At 44.5% G+C, this 21,562-nt stretch overlaps 1 protein-coding gene across 6 annotated transcripts in view; it reads right to left on the bottom strand.

Annotated features, from left to right (window-relative positions):
• The window catches only part of pacs2 (phosphofurin acidic cluster sorting protein 2), a 134,095-nt gene that overhangs the window by 30,998 nt on the left and 81,535 nt on the right, over positions 1–21,562 (bottom strand). For all 6 annotated transcript variants that reach the window (XM_065004392.1, XM_065004390.1, XM_065004391.1 and 3 more), the window contains 6 exons: positions 15,758–15,920; positions 12,930–13,003; positions 10,103–10,183; positions 7,417–7,476; positions 4,514–4,665; positions 4,239–4,329 (listed from right to left, as the gene is read on the bottom strand). In XM_065004392.1, coding sequence (XP_064860464.1) covers positions 4,239–4,329; positions 4,514–4,665; positions 7,417–7,476; positions 10,103–10,183; positions 12,930–13,003; positions 15,758–15,920 — 621 coding nt within the window. The remainder of the gene's footprint in view (positions 1–4,238; positions 4,330–4,513; positions 4,666–7,416; positions 7,477–10,102; positions 10,184–12,929; positions 13,004–15,757; positions 15,921–21,562) is intronic.

Here is a 21,562-nt window from a genome sequence, read left to right as displayed (position 1 = left end):
ACAACACTATAGATACAACACTATAGCTACACCAGTATAGCTACAAAACATTAGCTACAACGCTATAGCTACAACGCTATAGCTACAAAACATTAGCTACAACACATTAGCTACAACACTATAGCTACAACACTATAGCAACAACACTATAGCTACAATACATTAGCTACAACACTATAGCTACAACACATTAGCTACAACACATTAGCTACAACACATTAGCTACAACACTATAGCTACACCAGTATAGTTACAACACATTAGCTACAACACATTAGCTACAAAACATTAGCTACAACGCTATAGCTACAAAACATTAGCTACAACGCTATAGCTACAACACTATAGCTACACCACTATAGCTACACCACTATAGCTACAACACATTAACTACAACACTATAGCTACAACACATTAGCTACAACACATTAGCTACAACACATTAGCTACAACACATTAGCTACAACACATTAATTACAACACATTAGCTACAACACTATAGCTACAACACATTAGCTACAACACATTAGCTACAACACATTAGCTACAACACATTAGCTACAACACTATAGCTACACCAGTATAGTTACAACACATTAGCTACAACACATTAGCTACAACACATTAACTACAACACTATAGCTACAACACATTAGCTACAACACATTAGCTACAACACATTAGCTACAACACTATAGCTACAACACATTAGCTACAACACATTAGCTACAACACATTAGCTACAACACTATAGCTACACCAGTATAGTTACAACACATTAGCTACAACACATTAGCTACAAAACATTAGCTACAACGCTATAGCTACAAAACATTAGCTACAACGCTATAGCTACAACACTATAGCTACACCACTATAGCTACACCACTATAGCTACAACACATTAACTACAACACTATAGCTACAACACATTAGCTACAACACATTAGCTACAACACATTAGCTACAACACTATAGCTACACCAGTATAGCTACAACACATTAATTACAACACTATAGCTACAACACTATAGCAACAACACTATAGCTACAATACATTAGCTACAACACTATAGCTACAACACATTAGCTACAACACATTAGCTACAACACATTAGCTACAACACTATAGCTACACCAGTATAGTTACAACACATTAGCTACAACACATTAGCTACAACACATTAGCTACAAAACATTAGCTACAACGCTATAGCTACAAAACATTAGCTACAACGCTATAGCTACAACACTATAGCTACACCACTATAGCTACAACACATTAATTACAACACATTAGCTACAACACTATAGCTACAACACATTAGCTACAACAATAGAGCTACAACAGTAGAGCTACAACAGTATAGCTGCAACACATTAGCTACAACACATTAGCTACAACGCTATAGCTACAACGCTATAGCTACAACACATTAGCTACAACACATTAGCTACAACACATTAGCTACAACACATTAGCTACAACACATTAGCTACAACACTATAGTTACAACAGTATAGCTACAACAGAATAGCTACAACAGTAAGTAACAACAATAAGTAACAGTATAGCTAACAGTTTAGCCAACAGTATAGCTAGCACAGTATAAGTAATAGTATAGCTAATAGTATAGCTAACAGTTTAGCTAGCAGTATACAGTTGAAATCAAAAGTTTACATACACCTTAGCCAAAAACATTTTAACTCCGTTTTTCACAATTACTGACATTTAATCCTAGTAAAAATTCCCTGTCTCAGGTTAGTTAGGATCACCACTTGATTTTAAGAATGTGAAATGTCAGAATAACATTAGAGAGAGTGATCTATTTCAGCTTTTATTTCTTTCATCAAGTTCCCAGTGGGTCAGAAGTTTACATTCACTCAATTAGTATTTGGTAGCGTTGCCTTTAAATTCTTTAACTTGAGTCAAACGTTTCAGGCAGCCTTCCACAAGCTTCCCACAATAAGTTGGGTGAATTTTGGCCCATTCCTCCTGACAGAGCTTGTGTAACTGAGTCAGGTTTGTAGGCCTCCTTGCTCGCACACGCTTTTTTAGTTCTGTCCACAAATGTTCTATAGAATTGAGGTCAGGGCTTTGTGATGGCCACTCCAATACCTTGCCTTTGTTGTCCTAAAGCCATTTTTCCACAACTTTGGAAGTATGCTTGGGGTCATTGTCCATTTAGAAGACCCATTTGCGACCAAGCTTCAACTTCCGGGCTGATGTCTTGAGATGTTGTTTCAATGTATCCACATAATTTTTCTACCTCATGATGCCATCTATTTTGTGAAGTACACCAGTCCCTCCTGCAGCAAAGCACGCCCACAACATGATGCTGCCACCCCCGTGCTTCACGGTTGGGATGGTGTTCTTCGGCTTGCAAGCCTCCCACTTTTTCCTCCAAACGTAACGACGGTCATTATGGCCAAACATTTCTATTTTGTTTAATCCGACCAGAGGACATTTCTCCAAAAAGTACGATCTTTGTCCCCATGTGCAGTTGCAAACCGAAGTCTGGCTTTTTTATGGCGGTTTTGGAGCAGTGGCTTCTTTCTTGCTGAGCGGCCTTTCAGGTTATGTCGATATAGGACTCATTTTACTGTGGATATAGATACTTTTGTACCCGTTTCCTCCAGCATCTTCACAAGGTCCTTTGCTGTTGTTCTGGGATTGATTTGCACTTTTCGCACCAAAGTACGTTCATCTCTAGGAGACAGAACGAGTCTCCTTCCTGAGCAGTATGACGGCTGCGTGGTCCCATGGTGTTTATACTGCATACTATTGTTTGTACAGATGAAAGTGGTACCTTCAGGCATTTGGAAATTGCTCCCAAGGATGAACCAGACTTGGGGAGGTCTACAATTATAGGTCTTGGCTGATTTCTTTTGATTTTCCCATGATGTCAAGCAAAGAGGCACTGAGTTTGAAAGTAGGCCTTGAAATACAACCACAGGTACACCTCCAATTGACTCAAATGATGTCAATTAGCTAATCAGAAGCTTCTAAAGCCATGACATCATTTTCTGGAATGTTCCAAACTGTTTAAAGGCACAGTCAACTTAGTGTATGTTAGCTTCTGACCCACTGGAATTGTGATACTGTGAATTAAAAGTGAAATAATCTGTCTGTAAACAATTAATGGAAAAATGACTTGTGTCGTTGCACAAAGTAGATGTCCTAACTGTCCAAAACCTATTGATTTTTATAAAGCTGTATGTGGAGTGGTTGAAAAACTAGTTTTAATGACTCCAACCTAAGTGTATGTAAACTTGCAACTTCAACTGTAGCTAGCAGTATAGCTAGCAGTATAGCTAGCAGTATAACTAACAGTATAGCTAACAGTATAGCTAGCAGTATAGCTAGCAGTATAACTAGCAGTATAGCTAGCAGTATAACTAGCAGTATAGCTAGCAGTATAACTAGCAGTATAGCTAGCAGTATAGCTAGCAGTATAACTAGCAGTATAGCTAGCAGTATAACTAGCAGTATAGCTAGCAGTATAACTAGCAGTATAGCTAGCAGTATAACTAGCAGTATAGCTAGCAGTATAACTAGCAGTATAGCTAGCAGTATAGCTAGCAGTATAACTAGCAGTATAGCTAGCAGTATAACTAGCAGTATAACTAACAGTATAGCTAGCAGTATAGCTAGCAGTATAGCTAGCAGTATAACTAGCAGTATAGCTAGCAGTATAACTAACAGTATAGCTAGAACAGAATAGCTAGCAGTATAACTAGCAGTATAGCTAGCAGTATAGCTAGCAGTATAACTAACAGTATAGCTAGCAGTATAGCTAGCAGTATAGCTAGCAGTATAACTAGCAGTATAGCTAGCAGTATAACTAACAGTATAGCTAGCAGTATAGCTAGCAGTATAACTAACAGTATAGCTAGCAGTATAGCTAGCAGTATAACTAGCAGTATAACTAACAGTATAGCTAGAACAGAATAGCTAGGTTGTCTGATGGATCTCATCCAGGGTATATTATGGTCCTGGGAGGGTGACAGTATCAGCCAGGGTATATTATGGTCCTGTTAGGATGACAGTCTCATCCAGGGTATATTATGGTCCTGGGAGGATGACAGTCTCAGCCAGGGTATATTATGGTCCTGGGAGGATGACAGTCTCATCCAGGGTATATTATGGTCCTGGTAGGATGACAGTCTCATCCAGGGTATATTATGGTCCTGGTAGGGTGACCGTCTCATCCATAGTGAATGTCAGTGGTTCTCACCGGACTTGGTGGCTCTCGGTGACTCCGGCTGCTGTGGATGCTGCCCATATCTGTCTGAGAACTGGAGAGGGAGAGACCCTCAAAATATGGCCTGTGAAAGAGAAAGCACATTTGAAAAGAGTCACTGGGGTCCCTCATTGCCCTGAAATATGTCTGTAGTGTAGACTGCTATGGTGTTACGAGAGTCTACCGCCATATCTCTGGGCTAAAATCACTTTAATACACAGGACGAAAGGCACATAAAAACACACACTGATAGCTCTCCTCCCACTCACTTGAGTTTAGGTTTCGGGGTGCTGAGGACACTGTCGTCATCGTCTAGTTCCGGTCCACTGTCACTGGGGTTCTCTAGGTCCAGACTCTCGAGGTCCAGATCCTCCTCTACCTCTGGAGGGGGTTCTGCCGGGTCCTGCTCCGAGTCCAACACCTGGAACATTCAGATAGACGCAGAGACACACACACACACACACACACACGCACACACGCACACACAGAAAACGCAAAAAGATAGAAAGACACAGAGACAAGAAGTAAGAAAGAAACAAGAAAACAGATTTTTTTATATTTGCATAAATCTACTGAGCAAATTAATGAAAAGGACCATAGCAGTTTGACGTAAGTGATATGACACTTAGAAATTCTTAATGTTACTAAGTTTAAAACAGTATCAGGGTTACCTCATTTAAAACAGTATCAGGGTTACCTCATTTAAAACAGTATCAGGGTTACCTCATTTAAAACAGTATCAGGGTTGGGTTACCTCGTTTAAAACAGTATCAGGGTTACCTCATTTAAAACAGAGTATCAGGGTTGGGTTACCTCATTTAAAACAGTATCAGGGCTGGGTTACCTCGTTTAAAACAGTATCAGGGTTGGGTTACCTCATTTAAAACAGTATCAGGGTTGGGTTACCTCATTTAAAACAGTATCAGGGCTGGGTTACCTCATTTAAAACAGTATCAGGGCTGGGTTACCTCATTTAAAACAGTATCAGGGTTGGGTTACCTCGTTTAAAACAGTATCAGGGTTGGGTTACCTCATTTAAAACAGTATCAGGGTTACCTCGTTTAAAACAGTATCAGGGTTGGGTTACCTCATTTAAAACAGTATCAGGGTTACCTCATTTAAAACAGAGTATCAGGGTTGGGTTACCTCGTTTAAAACAGTATCAGGGTTGGGTTACCTCGTTTAAAACAGTATCAGGGTTAGGTTACCTCGTTTAAAACAGTATCAGAGCTGGGTTACCTCATTTAAAACAGTATCAGGGTTACCTCATTTAAAACAGTATCAGGGTTACCTCATTTAAAACAGTATCAGGGTTACCTCATTTAAAACAGTATCAGGGTTACCTCATTTAAAACAGTATCAGGGTTACCTCATTTAAAACAGTATCAGGGCTGGGTTACCTCATTTAAAACAGTATCAGGGTTACCTCATTTAAAACAGTATCAGGGTTGGGTTACCTCATTTAAAACAGTATCAGGGTTGGGTTACCTCATTTAAAACAGTATCAGGGTTGGGTTACCTAATTTAAAACAGTATCAGGGTTACCTCATTTAAAACAGAGTATCAGGGTTACCTCATTTAAAACAGTATCAGGGTTGGGTTACCTCATTTAAAACAGAGTATCAGGGTTACCTAGTTTAAAACAGAGTATCAGGGTTACCTAGTTTAAAACAGTATCAGGGTTGGGTTACCTCGTTTAAAACAGTATCAGGGCTGGGTTACCTCATTTAAAACAGTATCAGGGCTGGGTTACCTCGTTTAAAACAGTATCAGGGCTGGGTTACCTCGTTTAAAACAGTATCAGGGCTGGGTTACCTCGTTTAAAACAGTATCAGGGTTGGGTTACCTCATTTAAAACAGTATCAGGGATACCTCATTTAAAACAGTATCAGGGTTACCTCGTTTAAAACAGTATCAGGGTTGGGTTACCTCGTTTAAAACAGTATCAGGGTTACCTCATTTAAAACAGTATCAGGGCTGGGTTACCTCGTTTAAAACAGTATCAGGGTTACCTCATTTAAAACAGTATCAGGGTTGGGTTACCTCGTTTAAAACAGTATCAGGGTTGGGGTCAATTCTATTTAAATTCCAGTCAATTAAGGATGTATACTGAAATTCCAATTCTCTTCAATGCTTTTCAACGAGGAACCTTTAGAATTGGGTTTAATTTCTGAATTGACTGGAAAATAAATGGAATTGACCCCAACCCAGGTTAGTACAACAGCTGGACAGGTTGTTACCTCATTGACCCCAACCCAGGTTAGTACAACAGCTGGACAGGTTGTTACCTCATTGACCCCAACCCAGGTTAGTACAACAGCTGGACAGGTTGTTACCTCATTGATCCCAATCCTGGTTAGTACAACAGCTGGACAGGTTGTTACCTCATTGACCCCAACCCAGGTTAGTACAACAGCTGGACAGGTTGTTACCTCATTGATCCCAACCCAGGTTAGTACAACAGCTGGACAGGTTGTTACCTCATTGATCCCAACCCAGGTTAGTACAACAGCTGGACAGGTTGTTACCTCATTGATCCCAACCCAGGTTAGTACAACAGCTGGACAGGTTGTTACCTCATTGACCCCAACCCAGGTTAGTATAACAGCTGGACAGGTTGTTACCTCATTGACCCCAACCCTGGTTAGTATAACAGCTGGACAGGTTGTTACCTCATTGATCCCAACCCAGGTTAGTACAACAGCTGGACAGGTTGTTACCTCATTGATCCCAATCCTGGTTAGTACAACAGCTAGACAGGTTGTTAACCCTGGTTAGTACAACAGCTGGACAGGTTGTTACCTCATTGACCCCAACCCAGGTTAGTACAACAGCTGGACAGGTTGTTACCTCATTGACCTCAACCCTGGTTAGTACAACAGCTGGACAGGTTGTTAACCCTGGTTAGTATAACAGCTGGACATGTTGTTACCTCATTGACCCCAAACCTCGTCAGTACAACAGCTGGACAGGTTGTTACCTCATTGACCACAACCCTGGTTAGTACAACAGCTAGGAGAGGTGTTACCTCATTGACCTCAACCCTGGTTAGTACAACAGCTGGACAGGTTGTTAACTCATTGACCCCAACCCAGGTTAGTACAACAGCTGGACATGTTGTTACCTCATTGACCCCAACCCAGGTTAGTACAACAGCTGGACAGGTTGTTACCTCGTCTGAGACTCGGAACCTCTTGATCAGGGCCACCAGTCTCTGTTTAAAGTTCTGCTGCTAAAAGAGGACACAGAAACAACTACTCATCAAAACAGACAGACCCATCACAAAGACCCAGCCTGGGTCTGTTTACACATGGAATAATAGCACACACACACAGACTGGTACCCAGGCTAACAACAACCGGGAGAGTAATCAGTTGCCTCTAAAGGATTTCCAACAACAAATATGTCGCTTTTCTTTGGGGGGGGCAAACTAAATTAACATAGAAATGTGAGTTATAGATCTTGTCATTCTCATTGAAAGGATGTCTGAGAAGGCATGTGCTCTATTTCGATGTGTCCTGTCCTTAAGTTATTTTATTTTTATTTTTAACAGCTTTCAAACAGCTGAAAATATGACATTTTTGGGGATATTGCAAATACATTTTCACAGCGGATTAGATGGTACAATGATTCACAACCAGGCAATGGGCAGAAATATGTCTGTATATGTCTGAAGGAAGTGGGACCATGTTAAATAAAGGTGAAATAAAAACCATGGCAACGCTGCCGTCTCTCCTTCACTGCAGCCGAGGTGAGTAAGACATTTAAACCTGTTAACCCTCGCAAGGCTGCAGGCCCAGACGGCATCCCCAGCCGCGCCCTCAGAGCATGCGCAGACCAGCTGGCCGGTGTGTTTACGGACATATTCAATCAATCCCTATACCAGTCTGCTGTTCCCACATGCTTCAAGAGGGCCACCATTGTTCCTGTTCCCAAGAAAGCTAAGGTAACTGAGCTAAACGACTACCGCCCCGTAGCACTCACTTCCGTCATCATGAAGTGCTTTGAGAGACTAGTCAAGGACAACATCACCTCCACCCTACCTGACACCCTAGACCCACTCCAATTTGCTTACCGCCCAAATAGGTCCACAGACGATGCAATCTCAACCACACTGCACACTGCCCTAACCCATCTGGACAAGAGGAATACCTATGTGAGAATGCTGTTCATCGACTACAGCTCAGCATTCAACACCATAGTACCCTCCAAGCTCGTCATCAAGCTCGAGACCCTGGGTCTCGACCCCGCCCTGTGCAACTGGGTACTGGACTTCCTGACGGGCCGCCCCAGGTGGTGAGGGTAGGCAACAACATCTCCTCCCCGCTGATCCTCAACACTGGGGCCCCACAAGGGTGCGTTCTGAGCCCTCTCCTGTACTCCCTGTTCACCCACCACTGCGTGGCCACGCACGCCTCCAACTCAATCATCAAGTTTGCGGACGACACAACAGTGGTAGGCTTGATTACCAACAACGACGAGACGGCCTACAGGGAGGAGGTGAGGGCCCTCGGAGTGTGGTGTCAGGAAAATAACCTCACACTCAACGTCAACAAAACTAAGGAGATGATTGTGGACTTCAGGAAACAGCAGAGGGAACACCCCCTATCCACATCGATGGAACAGTAGTGGAGAGGGTAGCAAGTTTTAAGTTCCTCGGCATACACATCACAGACAAACTGAATTGGTCCACTCACACAGACAGCATCGTGAAGAAGGCGCAGCAGCGCCTCTTCAACCTCAGGAGGCTGAAGAAATTCGGCTTGTCACCAAAAGCACTCACAAACTTCTACAGATGCACAATCGAGAGCATCCTGGCGGGCTGTATCACCGCCTGGTACGGCAACTGCTCCGCCCTCAACCGTAAGGCTCTCCAGAGGGTAGTGAGGTCTGCACAACGCATCACCGGGGGCAAACTACCTGCCCTCCAGGACACCTACACCACCTGATGTTACAGGAAGGCCATAAAGATCATCAAGGACATCAACCACCCGAGCCACTGCCTGTTCACCCCGTTATCATCCAGAAGGCGAGGTCAGTACAGGTGCATCAAAGCTGGGACAGAGAGACTGAAAAACAGCTTCTATCTCAAGGCCATCAGACTGTTAAACAGCCACCACTAACATTGAGTGGCTGCTGCCAACACACTGACACTGACTCAACTCCAGCCACTTTAACAATGGGAATGGATGGGAAATGATGTAAATATATCACTAGCCACTTTAAACAATGCTACCTTATATAATGTTACTTACCCTACATTATTCATCTCATATGCATACGTATATACTGTACTCTACATCATCGACTGCATCCTTATGTAATACATGTATCACTAGCCACTTTAACTATGCCACTTTGTTTACATACTCATCTCATATGTATATACTGTACTCGATACCATCTACTGTATCTTGCCTATGCTGCTCTGTACCATCACTCATTCATATATCCTTAAGTACATATTCTTTATCGCCTTACACTGTGTATAAGACAGTAGTTTTGGAATTGTTAGTTAGATTACTTGTTGGTTATTACTGCATTGTCGGAACTAGAAGCACAAGCATTTCGCTACACTCGCATTAACATCTGCTAACCATGTGTATGTGACAAATACATTTTGATTTGATTTGTTTGACCAGCAGGTAGCATCTTAGGCAGAAAAAAGAAAAAAAACACGCTGGGATATTGTGAATTACCACCGGACGCTTCTTGTTTTTTAGCAGGAAACAAATCTCAAACTAAAACATTGTATCTAATCTTATTTCCAATAAAAATTCAGATAAGGCTTATTCATAAACCTAAAGCTTGATGAGAATGCAACACAAAAAAAGGATGCCTTTGCTACCATCTCTTACCCTGGTAATTGAGGCAGTCCTCACGATAGACCTCCTGTGCTTCTTTGGTTTCCTCACATCATACTCATCATCCTCAAGGTCCTGGGGATAAACATGTAAACAGTGGGTTAAAACACAGCCAGGGCAGGTTGTCGTGGCCAAAAGTTTTGAGAATGACACAAATATTAATTTCCACAAAGTTTGCTGCTTCAGTTGTCTTTAGATATTTTTGTCAGATGTTACTATGGAATACTGAAGTATAATTACAAGTATTTCATAAGTGTCAAAGGCTTTTATTGACAATTACATGAAGTTGATGCAAAGAGTCAATATTTGCAGTGTTGACACTTTTTTTTCAAGACCTCTGCAATCCGTCCTGGCATGCTGTCAATTACCTTCTGGGCCACATCCTGACTGATGGCAGCCCATTCTTGCAAAATCAATGCTTAGAGTTTGTCAGAATTTGTGAGTTTTTGTTTGTCCACCTGCCTTTTGAGGATTGACCACAAGTTCTCAATGGGATTAAGGTCTGGGGAGTTTCCTGACTATGGACCCAGAATATCGATGTTTTGTTCCCCAAGCCACTTAGTTATCACTTTTGCCTTATGGCAAGGTGCTCCATCATGCTGGAAAAGGCATTGTTCGTCACCAAACTGTTCCTGGATGGTTGGGAGAAGATGCTCTCGGAGGATGTGTTGGTACCATTCTTTATTCATGGCTGTGTTCTTAGGCAAAATTGTGAGCCAGCCCACTCCCATGGCTGAGAAGCAACCCCACACATGAATGGTCCCAGGATGCTTTACTGTTGGCATGACACAGGACTGATGGTAGCACTCACCTTGTCTTCTCCGGACAAGCTTTTTTCCGGATGCCCCAAACAATCGGAAAGGGGATTCATCAGAGAAAATGACTTTACCCCAGTCCTCAGCAGTCCAATCCCTGTACCTTTTGCAGAATATCAGTCTGTCCCTGATGTTTTTCCTGGAGAGAAGTGGCTTCTTTGCTGCCCTTGTTGACACCAGGCCATCCTCCAAAAGTCTTTGCCTCACTGTGCGTGCAGATGCACTCACACCTGCCTGCTGCCATTCCTGAGCAAGCTCTGAACTGGTGGTGCCCCGATCCTGCAGCTGAATCAACTTTAGGAGACGGTCCTGGCGCTTGCTGGACTTTCTTGGGCGCCCTGAAGCCTTCTTCACAACAATTGAACCGCTCTCCTTGAAGTTCCTGATGATCCGATAAATGGTTGATTTAGGTGCAATCTTACTGGCAGCAATATCCTTGCCTGTGAAACCCTTTTTGTGCAAAGCAATGATGATGGCACGTGTTTCCTTGCAGGTAACCATGGTTGACAGAGGAAGAACAATGATTCCAAGCACCACCCTCCTTTTGAAGCTTCCAGTCTGTTATTCGAACTCAATCAGCATGACTGAGTGCTCTCCAGCCTTGTCCTCGTCAACACTCACACCTGTGTTAACGAGAGAATCACTGACATGATGTCAGCTGGTTCTTATGTAGCAGGGCTGAAATACAGTGGAAATGTTTTTTGGGGATTCAGTTCATTTGCATGGCAAAGAGGGACTTTGCAAATAATTGCAATTCATCTGATCACTCTTCATAACATTCTGGAGAATATGCAAATTGCCATCATACAAACTGAGGCAGCAGACTTTGTGAAAATTAATATTTGTGTCATTCTCAAAACTTTTGGCCACAACTGTACAGTATAACAACCCACTCCAGGGGTGTATTCACTAGGAAGTCAACAGAAGCCAACAAACAGAACCAAACAGAAGCCACCAAACAGAAGCCAACAAACAGAACCAAACAGAAGCCAACAAACAGAACCCAACAGAAGCCAACAGAACCAAACAGAAGGCAACAAACAGAACCAAACAGAAGCCAACAGAAGCCAACAGAAGCCAACAGAACCAAACAGAAGCCAACAAACAGAACCAAACAGAAGCCAACAAACAGAACCAAACAGAAGCCAACAAAGCCAAACAGAAGCCAACAAAGCCAAACAGAAGCCAACACAACCAAACACAGAAGCCAACACAACCAAACAGAAGCCAACACAACCAAACAGAAGCCAACAGAAGCCAACAGAAGCCAACAAACAGAACCAAACAGAAGCCAACAAAGCCAAACAGAAGCAAACAGAAGCCAACAAACAGAACCCAACAGAAGCCAACAAACAGAACCAAACAGAAGCCAACAAAGCCAAACAGAACCAAACAGAAGCCAACAAACAGAACCAAACAGAAGCCAACAAACAGAACCAAACAGAAGCCAACAAACAGAACCAAACAGAAGCCAACAAACAGAACCAAACAGAAGCCAACAAACAGAACCAAACAGAAGCCAACAAACAGAACCAAACAGAAGCCAACAAACAGAACCAAACAGAAGCCAACAAAGCCAAACAGAAGCCAACAGAAGCAAACAGAAAGCAACAGAACCAAACAGAAGCCAATAGAACCAAACAGAAGCCAATAGAACCAAACAGAAGCCAATAGAACCAAACAGAAGCCAATAGAACCAAACAGAAGCCAATAGAACCAAACAGAAGCAAACGGAAGCCAATAGAACCAAACAGAAGCAAACAGAACCAAACAGAAGCCAACAGAACCAAACAGAAGCCAACACGACCAAACAGAAACCAAAATAATGAAATGTGGAAGGACTACCTGAATTTGTCTAATAGAAACTTGTTTTGTTGCAAAAAGGGGTTTTCCATCGCTAAACATTTTTTTACGTTGCAAAACTAATGAATACACCCCCCTTGATGTGTTTCCCCTGTCTGTTCGGCCCCAGCGAGGATAATGTATTGGACTGTATTTGTACTGACCTGACCCTGAACAGCATCGTCGCTGGCCTCCTGCTCTGAAGAGAAACTCTCATACTCCTCCTCTGAATAGGTATCTAGAACACACACACACACACACACACACACATTAACCTACTACTGCAGGAGCAAGCTGGAGAATATCACGTCACAGTCTGCCAGGGTTGGTAAATCATTCATCCATTTTTATTTTATTTATTGTGGTCTTCAGATTTCACAAGGCAGTAATACTACATGGCACTTTGGTAAAGAGCTCTTTGATACAATTTCATGTAATTGGCGCCTGCTTTATGCAGAGAAAATGTACCTTACAAGATTAACTACTAGCCTCTGCCCAGTACTCTGCCCAGTACTCTGCCCAGTACTCTGCCCAGTACTCTGCCCAGTACTCTGCCCAGTGCTCTGCCCAGTGCTCTGCCCAGTGCTCTGCTCAGTGCTCTGCTCAGTGCTCTGCCCAGTACTCTGCCCAGTGCTCTGCCCAGTACTCTGCCCAGTACTCTGCCCAGTACTCTGCCCAGTGCTCTGCCCAGTGCTCTGCTCAGTGCTCTGCCCAGTGCTCTGCCCAGTGCTCTGCCCAGTGCTCTGCCCAGTGCTCTGCCCAGTGCTCTGCTCAGTGCTCTGCTCAGTGCTCTGCTCAGTGCTCTGCTCAGTGCTCTGCCCAGTGCTCTGCCCAGTGTTCTGCTCAGTGCTCTGCTCAGTGCTCTGCCCAGTACTCTGCCCAGTGCTCTGCCCAGTGCTCTGCCCAGTGCTCTGCCCAGTGCTCTGCTCAGTGCTCTGCTCAGTGCTCTGCTCAGTGCTCTGCCCAGTGCTCTGCCCAGTGCTCTGCTCAGTGCTCTGCCCAGTGCTCTGCTCAGTGCTCTGCTCAGTGCTCTGCTCAGTGCTCTGCTCAGTGCTCTGCCCAGTGCTCTGCCCAGTGCTCTGCTCAGTGCTCTGCCCAGTGCTCTGCCCAGTGCTCTGCCCAGTGCTCTGCTCAGTGCTCTGCCCAGTGCTCTGCCCAGTGCTCTGCTCAGTGCTCTGCTCAGTGCTCTGCTCAGTGCTCTGCCCAGTACTCTGCCCAGTGCTCTGCCCAGTATTCTGCCCAGTGCTCTGCCCAGTGCTCTGCCCAGTTCTCTGCCCAGTGCTCTGCCCAGTTCTCTGCCCAGTGCTCTGCCCGGCTGGCAGAATAATGGATTCCGATGGAAACATAGTCAAACTTGTGTCTGCCAGAAAGGCTGATTCTGATGGAATGGGACCATGCTGTGTTACATGACTGTTAACCCAAACTAGAGCAGAGAGCTGTACTGTGTCAAAGCCTACCTCAGTAGAAGCACCGTATTGGGTCAGAGCTGCCCATCTCAGTACCATGCCCGGGTAGAAGCACCGTATTGGGTCAGAGCTGCCCACCTCAGTACCATGCCCGGGTAGAAGCACCGTATTGGGTCAGAGCTGCCCACCTCAGTACCATGCCCGGGTAGAAGCACCGTATTGGGTCACAGCTGCCCACCTCAGTACCATGCCCGGGTAGAAGCACCGTATTGGGTCACAGCTGCCCACCTCAGTACCATGCCCGGGTAGAAGCACCGTATTGGGTCACAGCTGCCCACCTCAGTACCATGCCTGGGTAGAAGCACCGTATTGGGTCAGAGCTGCCCATCTCAATACCATGCCCGGGTAGAAGCACCGTATTGGGTCAGAGCTGCCCACCTCAGTACCATGCCCGGGTAGAAGCACCGTATTGGGTCAGAGCTGCCCACCTCAGTACCATGCCCGGGTAGAAGCACCGTATTGGGTCAGAGCTGCCCATCTCAGTACCATGCCCGGGTAGAAGCACCGTATTGGGTCAGAGCTGCCCATCTCAATACCATGCCCGGGTAGAAGCACCGTATTGGGTCAGAGCTGCCCACCTCAGTACCATGCCCGGGTAGAAGCACCGTATTGGGTCAGAGCTGCCCACCTCAGTACCATGCCCGGGTAGAAGCACCGTATTGGGTCAGAGCTGCCCACCTCAGTACCATGCCCGGGTAGAAGCACCGTATTGGGTCAGAGCTGCCCACCTCAGTACCATGCCCGGGTAGAAGCACCGTATTGGGTCAGAGCTGCCCATCTCAATACCATGCCCGGGTAGAAGCACCGTATTGGGTCAGAGCTGCCCACCTCAGTACCATGCCCGGGTAGAAGCACCGTATTGGGTCAGAGCTGCCCACCTCAGTACCATGCCCGGGTAGAAGCACCGTATTGGGTCAGAGCTGCCCATCTCAGTACCATGCCCGGGTAGAAGCACCGTATTGGGTCAGAGCTGCCCACCTCAGTACCATGCCCGGGTAGAAGCACCGTATTGGGTCAGAGCTGCCCACCTCAGTACCATGCCCGGGTAGAAGCACCTTATTGGGTCACAGCTGCCCACCTCAGTACCATGCCCGGGTAGAAGCACCGTATTGGGTCACAGCTGCCTACTGGTGCATTTAATCTAGTCCCCCCCACGTGCAGAGCCTTGTGTAACAGCGTACCTGAATACCTCAGTAGAACCACCATGTTGTGTAACAGCGTACCTGAATACCTCAGTAGAACCACCATGTTGTGTAACAGCGTACCTGAATACCTCAGTAACCTGAATACCTCAGTAGAACCACCATGTTGTGTAACAGCAAACCTGAATACCTCAGTAACCTGAATACCTCAGTAGAACCACCATGTTGTGTAACAGCGTACCTGGATACCTCAGTAACCTGAATACCTCAGTAGAACCACCATGTTGTATAACAGCGTACCTGAATACCTCAGTAGAACCACCATGTTGTGTAACAGCATACCTGGATACCTCAGTAGAACCACCGTGTTCTGTAACAGCGTACCTGAGCATTTGATCTTGGTTCCCTCCTGCAGAGCGGCCTCTTCGTGGTCTATCGGCTGACTGGACAGTGAGAAGATCCAGATCTCAGCTACTTTACCCAGCATCTCCTTCTGGTTACTGCACAGAGACAGAACCTGGCCCCCCTCCGTAGGGTGCTGCATCACCTGGTGGGGGGGGGGGGCAACAAGACCAAAAGGGGATTTTTCTGGCATGTGTTTCTAAATCTGTCTGCCGGTCTCTCTCTCTCTCTCTGTATCTGTGTCTCTAGGTCTCTTTCTGTGTCTCTGTGTCTCTATATGTCTCTCTCTCTCTCTCTAGGTCTCTCTCTGTCTCTGTGTCTCTAGGTCTCTCTCTGTGTCTTTCTCTGTGTCTCTATATGTCTCTCCCTCTCTCTAGGTCACTCTCTGTCTGTCAGCAGAAACTAGCAGTAGGGTTTGCCTGAAGGCAGGGGGGTCCGTAGGCAAGCTTAGAGTGGAAGCCAGTGGAGTGTGCGGAGGAGTAGGGGGGGCATGAGAGAACTTGGGAAGATTGAACACCAGACGTGCTGCAGCGTTCTAGATAAGTGGCAGGGGTATGATGGCACAAGCAGGGTGTAGAGGATGAGAACCCCTGGTGTAGAGGATGAGAACCCCTGGTGTAGAGGATGAGAACCACTGGTGTAGAGGATGAGAACCACTGGTGTAGTGGATGAGAACCCCTGGTGTAGAGGATGAGAACCACTGGACTGGTGTAGAGGTGAGAACCCCTGGTGTAGTGGATGAGAACCCCTGGTGTAGAGGATGAGAACTACTGGTGTAGAGGATGAGAACTACTGGTGTAGAGGATGAGAACCCCTGGTGTAGAGGATGCGAACTACTGGCGATGAGAACCCCTGGTGTAGAGGATGAGAACCCCTGGTGTAGAGGATGAGAACCACTGGACTGGTGTAGAGGATGAGAACCCCTGGTGTAGAGGATGAGAACTACTGGTGATGAGAACCACTGGACTGGTGTAGAGGATGAGAACCCCTGGTGTAGAGGATGAGAACCACTGGTGTAGAGGATGAGAACCACTGGTGTAGAGGATGAGAACCACTGGTGTAGTGGATGAGAACCCCTGGTGTAGAGGATGAGAACCACTGGACTGGTGTAGAGGTGAGAACCCCTGGTGTAGTGGATGAGAACCCCTGGTGTAGAGGATGAGAACTACTGGTGTAGAGGATGAGAACTACTGGTGTAGAGGATGAGAACCCCTGGTGTAGAGGATGCGAACTACTGGCGATGAGAACCCCTGGTGTAGAGGATGAGAACCCCTGGTGTAGAGGATGAGAACCACTGGACTGGTGTAGAGGATGAGAACCCCTGGTGTAGAGGATGAGAACTACTGGTGATGAGAACCACTGGACTGGTGTAGAGGATGAGAACCCCTGGTGTAGAGGATGAGAACCCCTGGTGTAGAGGATGAGAACTACTGGTGATGAGAACCCCTGGTGTAGAGGTGAGAACCCCTGGTGTAGAGGATGAGAACCCCTGGTGTAGAGGATGAGAACCCCTGGTGTAGAGGATGAGAACTACTGGTGTAGAGGTGAGAACCCCTGGTGTAGAGGTGAGAACCCCTGGTGTAGAGGATGAGAACCCCTGGTGTAGAGGATGAGAACTACTGGTGTAGAGGATGAGAACCCCTGGTGTAGAGGATGAGAACCACTGGACTGGTGTAGAGGATGAGAACCCCTGGTGTAGAGGATGAGAACCACTGGACTGGTGTAGAGGTGAGAACCCCTGGTGTAGAGGTGAGAACCCCTGGTGTAGAGGTGAGAACCCCTGGTGTAGAGGTGAGAACCCCTGGTGTAGAGGATGAGAACCCCTGGTGTAGAGGTGAGAACCCCTGGTGTAGAGGTGAGAACCCCTGGTGTAGAGGATGAGAACCCCTGGTGTAGAGGATGAGAACCCCTGGTGTAGAGGTGAGAACCCCTGGTGTAGAGGTGAGAACCCCTGGTGTAGAGGATGAGAACCCCTGGTGTAGAGGATGAGAACCCCTGGTGTAGAGGTGAGAACCCCTGGTGTAGAGGTGAGAACCCCTGGTGTAGATGTAGAGGTGAGAACCCCTGGTGTAGAGGTGAGAACCCCTGGTGTAGAGGTGAGAACCCCTGGTGTAGAGGATGAGAACCCCTGGTGTAGAGGTGAGAACCCCTGGTGTAGAGGTGAGAACCCCTGGTGTAGAGGATGAGAACCCCTGGTGTAGAGGATGAGAACCCCTGGTGTAGAGGTGAGAACCCCTGGTGTAGAGGTGAGAACCCCTGGTGTAGAGGTGAGAACGTAGAGGATGAGAACCCCTGGTGTAGAGGATGAGAACCCCTGGTGTAGAGGATGAGAACCCCTGGTGTAGAGGATGAGAACCCCTGGTGTAGAGGTGAGAACCCCTGGTGTAGAGGATGAGAACCCCTGGTGTAGAGGTGAGAACCCCTGGTGTAGAGGTGAGAACCCCTGGTGTAGAGGACAGAGCATGAACCCACAGGAGCGACAGGGTGTTGTCCAGGGTCACGCCAAGGTTCTTTGCATTCAGAGAGGGGGGCACTGTGGACTGGTCAGCCATGGTGGAGAGGTCTTGCAGCAGGCAGGCCTTCCCCAGGAAGAAGAGCAGAGAGAGGATCTCTCTCTCTGTGTGCGTGTCTCTCTGCCTCTGTGTGTCTGTCTCTCTCTGTGTGTGTCTCTCTCTCTCTGTGTGTGTGTCTCTCTCTGTGTCTCTCTCTCTCTCTCTGTGTCTCTCTCGCTCTGTCTCTCTCGCTCTGTGTCTCTCTCTGTGTCTCTCTCTGTGTCTCTCTCTCTCTCTCGCTCTGTCTCTCTCGCTCTGTGTCTCTCTCTCTCTCTCTCTGTCTCTCTCGCTCTGTGTCTCTCTCTGTGTCTCTCTCTCTCTCTCTCTGTGTCTCTCTCGCTCTGTGTCTCAACTTTATTGACATGGCAAGTTCATTATTATTTACATTGTCAAAGTATACATATCGAAAAAATATATATTTATATATAAATAAATGGTGGGACCAACAGCAATAATAACAGTAGTAGTGGACATGGGATTACCATTAACAACAACTACAACATGGGATTACCATTAACAACAACTACAACATGGGATTACCATTAACAACAACTACAACATGGGATTACCATTAACAACAACTACAACATGGGATTACCATTAACAGCAACTACAACATGGGATTACCATTAACAACAACTACAACATGGGATTACCATTAACAACAACTACAACATGGGATTACCATTAACAACAACTACAACATGGGATTAGCATTAACAACAACTACAACATGGGATTACCATTAACAACAACTACAACATGGGATTACCATTAACAACAACTACAACATGGGATTACCATTAACAACAACTACAACATGGGATTACCATTAACAACAACTACAACATATGGGATTACCATTAACAACAACTACAACATGGGATTACCATTAACAACAACTACAACATGGGATTACCATTAACAACAACTACAACATGGGATTACCATTAACAGCAACTACAACATGGGATTACCATTAACAACAACTACAACATGGGATTACCATTAACAGCAACTACAACATGGGATTACCATTAACAACAACTACAACATGGGATTACCATTAACAACAACTACAACATGGGATTACCATTAACAGCAACTACAACATGGGATTACCATTAACAACAACTACAACATGGGATTACCATTAACAACAACTACAACATGGGATTACCATTAACAACAACTACAACATGGGATTACCATTAACAACAACTACAACATGGGATTACCATTAACAACAACTACAACATGGGATTACCATTAACAACAACTACAACATGGGATTACCATTAACAACAACATGGGATTACCATTAACAACAACATGGGATTACCATTAACAACAACATGGGATTACCATTAACAACAACTACAACATGGGATTACCATTAACAACAACTACAACATGGGATTACCATTAACAACAACTACAACATGGGATTACCATTAACAACAACTACAACATGGGATTACCATTAACAACAACTACAACATGGGATTACCATTAACAACAACTACAACATGGGATTACCATTAACAACAACTACAACATGGGATTACCATTAACAACAACTACAACATGGGATTACCATTAACAACAACTACAACATGGGATTACCATTAACAACAACTACAACATGGGATTACCATTAACAACAACTACAACATGGGATTACCATTAACAACAACTACAACATGGGATTACCATTAACAACAACTACAACATGGGATTACCATTAACAACAACTACAACATGGGATTACCATTAACAACAACTACAACATGGGATTACCATTAACAACAACTACAACATGGGATTACCATTAACAACAACTACAACACATGGGATTACCATTAACAACAACTACAACATGGGATTACCATTAACAACAACTACAACATGGGATTACCATTAACAACAACTACAACATGGGATTACCATTAACAACAACTACAACATGGGATTACCATTAACAACAACTACAACATGGGATTACCATTAACAACAACAACAACATGGGATTACCATTAACAACAACTACAACATGGGATTACCATTAACAACAACAACAACATGGGATTACCATTAACAACAACTACAACATGGGATTACCATTAACAACAACTACAACATGGGATTACCATTAACAACAACTACAACATGGGATTACCATTAACAACAACTACAACATGGGATTACCATTAACAACAACATGGGATTACCATTAACAACAACATGGGATTACCATTAACAACAACAACATGGGATTACCATTAACAACAACTACAACATGGGATTACCATTAACGACAACTACAACATGGGATTACCATTAACAACAACTACAACATGGGATTACCATTAACAACAACAACAACATGGGATTACCATTAACAACAACAACAACATGGGATTACCATTAACAACAACTACAACATGGGATTACCATTAACAACAACTACAACATGGGATTACCATTAACAACAACTACAACATGGGATTACCATTAACAACAACTACAACATGGGATTACCATTAACAACAACAACAACATGGGATTACCATTAACAACAACTACAACATGGGATTACCATTAACAACAACTACAACATGGGATTACCATTAACAACAACTACAACATGGGATTACCATTAACAACAACAACAACATGGGATTACCATTAACAACAACTACAACATGGGATTACCATTAACAACAACTACAACATGGGATTACCATTAACAACAACAACAACATGGGATTACCATTAACAACAACTACAACATGGGATTACCATTAACAACAACTACAACATGGGATTACCATTAACAACAACTACAACATGGGATTACCATTAACAACAACTACAACATGGGATTACCATTAACAGCAACTACAACATGGGATTACCATTAACAGCAACTACAACATGGGATTACCATTAACAACAACTACAACATGGGATTACCATTAACAACAACTACAACATGGGATTACCATTAACAACAACTACAACATGGGATTACCATTAACAACAACAACAACATGGGATTACCATTAACAACAACAACAACATGGGATTACCATTAACAACAACTACAACATGGGATTACCATTAACAACAACTACAACATGGGATTACCATTAACAACAACTACAACATGGGATTACCATTAACAACAACTACAACATGGGATTACCATTAACAACAACAACAACATGGGATT

This window comes from Oncorhynchus nerka, linkage group LG18 (genome assembly GCF_034236695.1).
Source record: "Oncorhynchus nerka isolate Pitt River linkage group LG18, Oner_Uvic_2.0, whole genome shotgun sequence".
Taxonomy (NCBI): domain Eukaryota; kingdom Metazoa; phylum Chordata; class Actinopteri; order Salmoniformes; family Salmonidae; genus Oncorhynchus; species Oncorhynchus nerka.
Note: the sequence above shows the minus strand (reverse complement) of the source record. Positions and strands in the feature narration are given on the sequence as shown.